Source organism: Gracilinanus agilis, chromosome 4 (genome assembly GCF_016433145.1).
Source record: "Gracilinanus agilis isolate LMUSP501 chromosome 4, AgileGrace, whole genome shotgun sequence".
NCBI lineage: Eukaryota > Metazoa > Chordata > Mammalia > Didelphimorphia > Didelphidae > Gracilinanus > Gracilinanus agilis.
The window spans coordinates 362700883-362710823 of record NC_058133.1 but is presented as its reverse complement, the minus strand read 5'-3'; the positions used below and the strand labels follow the sequence as shown (position 1 = coordinate 362710823).

Below are 9941 nucleotides of genomic sequence, written 5' to 3'. Positions count from 1 at the left end.
ATTTCTGCATATTTTGTTGAGAGGCATCAATGGATAATAGAGTGAGTGTCGACCTGGAAACCCAGGAGTTCAGATCCTACCTCTGACGTATAAAGATTGTGAGACTCTGTATAAGTCAACTTCTCAGTACTCTAGACAACACTATTTATTAAAGTTGCAGTCTACACTAGTAAAGAGAATTCCTTCCTCTATCTGTCTGTCTGTCTATCTATCTATCTAGTTATACTATATGCTATTTTTAGCATATTCTTTCTGAAAAAATTTTTCTGAAAATTTTTCCAGTGAAATTATAGATCTAGTCCCCATCCTTCTAACTGATGTTTGTAATATTTATAATTTATAATAAATGTACTTATAATACAAATTAATTTCCCCTAAGATAATGTAAACTCCATGAGATAGGAACTACTTGTGGCATTTTTTATTATTTTTTCTCTAAATTCCCAATGTCTTACAGGATTATAATATAATAGAATCTATATATTTTAATAACTCTATAACAAGTTCTATATAGCTGTAGCATATAGTATAGATAGATAGATAGATAGATAGATAGATAGATAGATAGATAGATANAGCATATAGTATAGATAGATAGATAGATAGATAGATAGATAGATAGATAGATAGATAGACAGATGGACAGAGAGATGGACGGACAGACAGACAGGTAGGTAGATGGATGGATGGAGAGATGGATAGACAGATCACAGACAGATGGACAAATGGACAGACAGGTACATAGATGGATAAATAGATAAATAGATAGAAGTATATAATCTAAATAGCCTAGCATGGAGTTAGCCAAATTGGCTGATTGGGAGTGCAACTAGAGATTAAGTGGTTTGCCCCATATATGTCAAAAACAGGACTCAAACCCTCACCTTTCTGATTCCCAAGGTTGGCTCTTTCTACCAATCCAGTTTGCATAACATTGAATAATTTCCCATTCTCAGTCTTTCCCACCAGTTGTTATTCAGTCATTTTCTTTCATGTCTGCCTCTTCCTGATCTCATTTGGGAAGTGGTTTGCCATTTCCTTCTCCACCTCATTTTACAGATGAGGAGACTGAGGCCAACAGGCTACAGGATCACCCAACTGGTAAGCTATTTGGGGTTTTCTTGGCAGAGATACTAGAGCAATTCACCATTTCCTCCTCAAGCTCATTTTACAGACGAGGAAACTGAGGCAAGCAGGATTAAATGCCTCTCCGGGGGGGTACCTCGCTAAGAAGTATCCGAGGCCAGATTTGAGCGGAAGAAGATGCATCTCCCTGATTCCAGGCCTGGCGCTTTAGCCACTATGCCCCCTAGCTGCCCAGCAGACTGGCCTGCATTTCTTCAGCGGGGCTCCTTAGGGAGTGGGGCCTAGATTTATACTGCAGCCTGGGGGTTCATCCCTGTCCCCTCGCCTGAAGCAGCTCAGGGGGTCCCCCTCTCTATCTCAAAAACAGGGCAGGATCTGAAGTGGCCCGTTGAGGGAGAAGCAGAGATTTTCATTCTGCTCTGCTTGTCACCACAAGCTCTGAGGAGATCAGGCCAGAGGGGAGAGTGATGTGGAGAAGAACCTGACCCTCTCCGGTGGAAGCTCTTTCCTTGATGCTGCAAGCCCCCAAAGGCCGCTTCTGTGAAAGTACAGACGGGAGCTCTTCCAGCCAGGAACCAAACCACCTCTGGGACTTGGGCTGGGAATCTCCCCAATGCGGCTTCCCATCCTCAAGCATCACCCTGCTAGAGGGCCTGGGAGGGTGACCCCCATAGACTTTCTGCTCTCACCCACACAGTGATGGGGGGGGGAAGAAATCCTGCAAACATGTGGATTTAGGGATTCTGGGAAGATAAGGAACTTCCTTTCTCTCCTAGATGCAAGGGCTGACATAGTTTCCCCCTAAATAAGGGCAAGCTAACAACTATCTTCAGACTTGCAGAAAATTAAACTTGGTCTCTAAAAATGTTTTTTCCCAACATAGAAATGGATCCCCCAAACTCAACATGTTTCTTGTGGTTATTTCAAGATTTATTTGGTTCAGGAGGCCCCTCGCTATCAGCAGCAAGTGCTCTGGATTGGGGGTCCAGGCGGATGCTAAAGATTCTGCTGCCTTGAGCAAATCATGTAACCAATTTTGTTCTATGTAATCTTTTTTTCTCACCTGGAAAATGAAGGGGTTTCACTTTATAGCTCTAAATCTGTGGTCCTATAAGGCACAATGAATGAAACACTAGGCCTGAAGGCAATATGTCCCAGCCTCTGGCACTTCCTACCTATATGACCCTGGGCAAGTCACTTAACCCTAATTGGCTATAGATCTTACTGCTCTTTTTACTTAGAATCAATTAATTCTTAGACAGGAAATAAGGGTTTTAAAAAAAAAAAGTACTACATAAAGAGTAGACCTTCTGATCCTTCTACCCAGTAAGTAGCCAAGTAAATTCTAATATGTTGTTTATTGTTCAGCCAGGAATAACTGTTAACACAAAGAGATGCTTGTGGGGAAAAGCCTAGGATATTTCTAATTCAGCCTTTTATTCTTCCCACCAGGCTTAAAAGTATCATTTGAACATCCTTTAGTTACCTTCCTCATCTACCTTAGCTTGATTGTAATGGCTCTCCTCATTCTGATAAGTAGAGACCTGATAAAAAGGAAATTAAAGTGCCAGGAAAGGTGTCACAGATGGAGTACACGCTGCCATGTGTCATATGGTGCTCCAAGCTCAGATTCTTTCATATCCTCTTTGGTCAGACCCATCAGCATTTAGGTGACTGAGGCCCTAGATTACAAACAAATATTTTTTCTGTGAATTTTGGTCCTAGAGTCACTCAGTGAATGCAGCTGGGGGAAAAAAACCCAAACAACTGTCAATCTGGACCTTCGTCCCACCCTCCTTCCTCCCTTTCCCCCTCCTGCTCTTGTTTTCTGAGAGAATTTGTCATATTTGTTCTTGGAAAACTTCCATGTGTAAAATGAGTGGATGAGGAGTAAACGATTTCTCAGTCACCTCTGGCCTGAAATCCTACACAAACACCAACCTTCTATGCCCCTTCCTTTTTTTTTTTTTTAACACATAGTTACCCCGCAGAGATGCCTCTGATGTCTCAAATCTCTGAGAGCTGTTGCTTTATTTTTTCTTCTCTAGAGTGACTGATGCATCTGGAATGAGTGAGGGTATATGTGAGCTTAATCAGGGATACCCAGCTGGCAAGGGAGGATGCTACTGCATGCTTCTGGGAAGGGACTGGACATTTTGAAGCAGGTTTCATTTGGATTAAAATATTCCTCTTCACCCAGTGCTGTTGAATGCTACTCGGTTACTCACTTGAGAAAGATGGGCCCCTGCAGCTCAGTGGACAGAGAGTCAAGCCTGGGTTCAAATTTGGTCTAATATACCCTGGGTTTAACAACCCCATTGCCTAGCCCTTACTGCTCCTCTGTTTTGGAACCAAAATGCAGTATCAATGCTAAGACAGAATGAGAGAGAGAGAGAGAGAGAGAGAGAGAGAGAGAGAGAGAGAGAGAGAGAGAGACAGAGACAGAGAGACAGAGACAGAGAGACAGAGACAGAGAGACAGAGAGAGACAGAGAGAGACAGAGACAGAGAGACAGAGACAGAGAGAGAGACAGAGAGACAGAGACAGAGAGACAGAGAGAGAGACAGAGAGAGAGAGAGACAGAGAGAGAGAGAAGTTTAAGAGAGAAAAATAGAGAGAGAGAGGGAGAGAGGAGAAGAAGGGAAGAGAGAGGGAGAGAGATAAGAGTTTAAGAGAGAGAAAAATAGAGAGAGAGAAGGAGAGAGAGAGGGGTGGGGGAAGAAGGGAAGAGAGAGGGAGAGAAGGGAGAAGAGGGGGGAAGAGGGAGAACGAGACAAAGAGAGACCAATACAGAGAAAGAGACAGAGAGACTTAGAGAAAGACAGAAACAGAAAGAGAGAGAGAGATTCCTACAAAAGGGAAGAAAATTGAGACACATCATTTTGGACTTGTTCAAAAAAAAGGTGATGGATACAGGACTTATAGCCTCCAGAGAGTTGGAGGAAGTGGGAAGAGAAGGGGTCAAATGAGAGGGAACTGAGAGAACTCCCAGCGGTATGGCTACATTCCTGAGTACTACATGCTATTTAACTGGCCAAGCTACTCTTGAGCCCATTTTTGTAACTATGTTGTAACAACATTCAGAGGCAGGTGGCCATGGCATTATTAGACACATCCCCCTTCCTCATCTCTGCCTCTTGGCTTCCTTGGAGTCTCAGCTCAAATTCCACTTTCTCCAGGAAGCCTTTAGGGATCTCCCTTCGTGCTAGTATCCTCCCTGGGTTGGTTATTTCCCATTCATCCTGCATAAAGTTGTTTGTCCCCTCTAGACTGAGCTTCTTGTTTTTCCTTTCTCTGAATGCCCAGTGTTAATCACACAGTGTCCGGCCCATTTTTGTTGTCCAGTCGTTTCAGTCCTGTCCAACTCTTTGTGACCCCATTCTGGGATTTACTTGGCAAAGGTTTGCTTGGAGTGGTCTGCCATGTTCCTCCCGTGATAGGTGCTTAATAAGTGCTTATTCATACCAACCAAAGACTCAGGGTGGATGTGCTGCAGAGCCCTGCTCTGCCTCTGAGCCCCCCTCTCCTACAGCATCATATATATATATAAATGAGGGCCCACCGCAATGCAGGCATGAGCTGAGGCACACAGCTGAATGCAGTGCAGGCGTTTTCCCTTGACTCATCTGCTCAGAAATTTGCAGTGTGGCAAGGAGCCCGATCAAGTCAGGCTCAGCTTCAGCTCATTTGGCTTCTTCTGGCTTTTGTGTCAGGAACTGATTAGCCCTGCTGCCCCAGGTGGGAGGAAAGAAAGCGCGAGGCTTTACACAAATATTTTCACTGTAATTAACTTTTCGATGGTTTGTGGATGTGCTTGTGGATTTATTTCGGTTTCTTTATATTTTAGAATCATATTTTCAGTGGTATGGAAGGGATAAGAAAAGCAAATAAAGAAAGATTTGCTCCCCTATTTAAAATTCATAATACAAGTATGCTAGTCTTGCCTTTGAAAGAAAAATCTGTTTTCCCTTCAATTATATAAATCCAGACCCTTTTTAACTATTGTATAAAATCAGGCTGTAAACTCCTCGGTTCAATTATAATCTTCTAGAGAAGAACTCTCACCCCCACCCAACACACACACACACACACACACACACACAATTTTTTACTTTTAAATTCTTTTGTACCTAGCAGTGTAGGGCACACATATAGTTAGAAACTTTTCTCTTACAAGTCCCCAGTGATCACCACAAAACCAATGCCAATGGTCTTATCTGTCATCCTTCCTTACTTCCCTGGCTGCTTTTGATCCCTTTAACTATTCCCTCTTTGAAATTCTTTTCAACTTTCTTTGATAGCAGCCTGGTCGCTGTCTAATAATTTTTTTTCCTTTAAAGCTACATTTTAATGACTATCTTTAGTTTTCCAGCAAACCAATGAACATTTATTAAGTGCTAGCTGTATACCAGGAACTGTGCTAAGTGCTGGAGATGCAAATACAAAAAATAAAGACAGTCCCTGCCCTCTAGGAGCTTATAATCAAGAATAGGAGAAGACAGCACACAAAGGGAAATGGATGGTGTTCATTCCAAAAAGATGCAGCTGACTAGGGAGCTTTGTTTCTTTTCTGTCCTTCCTTCTTTCCTTACTGCCTTTTTCTCTTTGTTTCTTTGTTTCCTTTTTCCATCTTTCTTTTCCTTCCCCAGGTGTCTAATCACTTTTTTATTTCTTTCACTGGCTATTAATCCTCTTCCCATAGCCTGTGGTGTGATATGTGAGCATCCCCCAAAGTTCTGTTCTTTTTCTTCTCCTTCCTGTATATACTTTCTTCCTTGGCAATCAGAGTCACTCCCAGGGCTTCAGCTATGACCTCTCTACAAATAAATTCTAAATCTTTATCTCCGGTTCCACATTTCCAGCTGCCTGCTGGAATCTGCACTTGGATGAGTCTCCTGCATTTCCAACTAAACATATCTAAAACTAAATTCTATATCTTCTCCCCTCCACTCCAAATTCCCCTAATATCCCTATTTCTGTTCGAGGAACCATCATATTTCCCCAGTCACTCAGGCTCAAAACTCCAGAGTCATCTTTGGCTTTTCCTTTGAACCTTCCTCTATTCAAGTCTCCAAGAACTGAACATTCTCCCTGTGAGGTTTTTCTCACCTTTGTAGTACAATGTAAAGATGACTGCCTGTATCAGAGGTTGTTATTGTTATTGTTCAGTCATTTTTCAGTTGTGTCTAACTTTGTAACCCCATTTGGGGTTTTCTTACCGGAGTGGCTTGCCATTTCCTTCTCTAGTTCATTTTACTGGTGAGGAAACTGAGGCAACAGGGTTAGCTGACTTGCCCAGGGTCACCTAACTAAGTGTCTAAGGATATGAACCTAGGTCTTTCTGACTATCCACTGTGCCACTTAGCATCAGAAGACCTGAGTTCAAATCCTACCTTAGGCTAGTTACTTAATTTCCCCAAGCCTCCGTTTCCTCACATTTAAAAAAAATTAGGGAGTTGGACTAAATGGTTTCTGAGGTCGTGTTCAGTTCTGGTTCTATGATTCTATGATCCCTTCTCTCAATCCCAATTTATACCACTTTAATTTAATAATAGCTAATATTTACACAGTGCCTACACTGTGCTAAGTCCTTTATGATTATTATTTCATCCAGTCCTCACAACAACCTTTTGTAAGTGCTATTATTATCCTCATTTTACAGATGAGGAACCTGAGACAAAAATTAAGTGACTTGCCTGGGGCCACATAACTAGTAAATATCTGTGACTGGATTTAAACCCAGGCTCAACAGTCTATACACTGGACCACCTAGCTGCCCCTAGATCCTTTTTAGGTATCAGCTGGACTAATTAGGCTCCCTGCCTACAGTCTCTTTCCTCAAAGAAGCCAAAGTAATCTTTCTGAAGTGCAGCTCTGATTACATCAATCTACATCAATTATTCCCAGTGTCCTGTAATAGCAAATCCAGATTCCTTAGCTTTAGCTGCAATGCTTTAGCTACCTCCTTTCCCAACTTTTTCTCCCATTCCTTTCCTAGAAGTACCTCGTGTCCCAGACTAGACGACTTCTTGTGACCCAAACGTGCCTGCATCTTTATGGCCCCCACACCTTTACCGATGCTCTTACTAACACCTGGAATACTCTGGTAATATTCTGTGGGCTCTTCAAGGCCCAACTCAAATGCCACTTCCATCATGAATGTTTCCATAGCCCTCTCTTCCCAACTCACACTGCTCTGCCCTTCCTCTCTTTGATTGTGACTTTGACATGCCTTGATTCATCGTTATTTCTATGCTTCTCTTCTGTTCCTTCTCACTGCCTTGAGGGGAGAAATTATTTCTTGCTCAGTTTTGCATCTCTATAAAAGTTAGAGTAATATCTCCCAGGTAGTCTAGTCTTAGTAGATAACTTATTGAAGAGTTTATTGCTTTGTTTTGATTTTTGATTTTTTTTTTTGTCTAAAGATTTTCCCACACTTTGCTGTCGTCTTTCATGGGCTTTGAGAATTATTTCATCAGAACCCTCAGGCTTGAATGGCTTCTAGCACAGACCTCCTCTTAGTGTCCTTGGTAAAGTCCTGCCATTTTCTTTATTTTCTTCTTTATTCTTTCTGCTTCCACCAGTTGCAAATGACATTTGATGTTAGAATCCAAATGCCATGTCTCTGCTATCCTTGATGGTGGGAAGGGTTAATTGTTTTTGTTTGTTTTTTTAATAAATATCTTTAAGATCATTTCTACTTTTTACCTGTTCTCTTTCTAATTTTTTTCCTTAAATACATTTGGGATGACTTTATTTAAGTAGTTCTTTCACCAGTTTTTTCAAACTTATTCTTTTCTTTCCAATGCTTTTTACTATCCTGTCAGATAATACTGCTCATAATCATTCACTATTTTTCTCAGTAAGTTTTACAAAGGAGTTTATATTCTACACTGTTGTTGCCCTTGGCTGCTGTATCCCTCTATTTGGCAAGGAAGTCGAGTATTTACTGGCTTAGGCCGATTATAGACTTTTTTGTTCTCATTATGCCAATTGATTTGCATTTGCTAAGCTTCTATATTAAATTATCATAACTGGGACTGATTTTCAAGGTATCTGAAAGAGAGGGCATTATCAAAGGCATAGAAAAAAAAATCTTGAATCTTATTAAGACACAAAAAAGGCAACTAAAACAACATCAATAACTACAAACCCATATGCCTGTTTTTCCATTGTCATAGAAAATTTTTGTGACAGTCATCTACACACTCAATGAAGGTATCCTTGATGAAAATGTTAAAAGGAAAAAGTAAGCAGTATTTCAAATAGTTGAAAGGTAAAAAGAATACAATCTCCTAATGTGCGTATTATTTATTGACTGTAAAGAAACATTTGATTTGATAGAGCAAATTAGTCAATCAGGATGCATTTATTAAATGTTTACTCTGTGGCAGGCAGGTGCTAAGAACTGAGAAACAAAGTTGGGAAGGTAAGTTGGAGCCAGATGATAAAGGGCTTGAAATGCCCCCCAAATGAATTTCTGTTTGGTACAAACTGGGAGCCAGTGAAGGGAAATGAACAGAGAAATGATATGGTCAGACTTGTGCTTTTGGTTCCTTGGTGGAAAGTGAATTGAGAAGGAAAGAGATTTAAGACAAGAAGACTAATTAGAGGTGACAAGCTGAGCTGAGATGGTCCGTAAGGGGATGGAGATGAGAAATGTTGTGGAGGCCAAATTGATCATACTTGGCAATTGAGTGGGCATTTGGGATGAAGGAGATGAGGAGTCTAGGATGACCCCAAGGTTATGAACTTGGGTGGCAAGAGGGAGGGTGTCGCCCTCAGCATCAGTATAGAAGGTAGACTGGAGGAAAAGATAATGAGTACTATTTCTGACATGTTTAGCTGGAGATATCTATGGGCCAACCAGTGGGAAGGGTCCAATAAGCAGCTGATAATATGGGACTAGTCTTGGGAAATATACTGGAACTGGATATACACATTTGAAATCTGGGTAGAGATGGTCATTGATCTCATAGAAGCTGGAGGAATTACCAGAAAAGAGTAGATAGAAAGAAGAGAAGAGAACCCAGGACAAAGCCTCGGGGCACACACTGCCAGTTAGGAGAGAAGATAGGGATGCTGATCCAGAAAAGAGGCTGAGAAGAAACATTCAGACAGGTAAGAGGAGAACCAAACAATTGTCATGAAATATAGATAGAAAAAAGAGTATTGTGGAGTAAAAAGTAATCAGAAGTGCCAAAACATGATCATATTCCAACAAGGTTGCTTATTCTTTGTCACAATAATATAAGAGTATTCTATTACAATATAATACAATTAAATTACAATACAAATAACACAATTCAAACAGTATATTATATTGGAAAGGGTGCTAGATTTGGATCAAAAGACCTGAGTTCAAGTCCCATCTGTCACTACTGTCCTTGTCACAGCTTCTCAGGTTAGTCCTCATCTGTCATGTGAAGGGTTTGGACTGACAACTCTTTAAGTCCCTTCCAGTTCTAAATCAGGGATCCTGTTTTCCTGTGAAGATGACTCAGAAGCTGACACAAGTTGCCACGTATCATGGCTCATGTCTTTAATCTCTGCTTCTTGATCTTGGGAGTTCTGAGCTACAGTAAGCTAAGCAGATCTGGCTTCTATACTATGTCTGGCACCTATATGGTAAGCCCCAAGGGACTGGGGGTGCCATGAAGCTGCCTAAAGATGAGGGAACCTGCCCAAGCTCAAAATAGAGCCCAGGAGTGGCTGCTGTACTTCCCCACCTGTGGGAGGGAAGGAAGGAAGGAAGGAAGGAAGGAAAGAAGGAAGGAAGGAAGAAAGGAAGGAAGGAAGGAAGGAAGGAAGGAAGGAAGGAAGGAAGGAAGGAAGGAAGGAAGGAAGGAAGGAAG

General features: G+C 41.4%; 1 protein-coding gene across 1 annotated transcript in view; it reads left to right on the top strand.

Annotated features, from left to right (window-relative positions):
- Nucleotides 1–1598: 1598 nt before the first annotated feature.
- The window catches only part of FYN (FYN proto-oncogene, Src family tyrosine kinase), a 100544-nt gene continuing 92201 nt past the window's right edge, over nucleotides 1599–9941 (top strand). Inside the window, exons 1-4 of the mRNA XM_044675413.1 lie at nucleotides 1599–1747; nucleotides 4721–4886; nucleotides 7085–7192; nucleotides 8268–8335. Of these exons, the coding sequence (XP_044531348.1) occupies nucleotides 1599–1747; nucleotides 4721–4886; nucleotides 7085–7192; nucleotides 8268–8335 (491 nt within the window). The remainder of the gene's footprint in view (nucleotides 1748–4720; nucleotides 4887–7084; nucleotides 7193–8267; nucleotides 8336–9941) is intronic.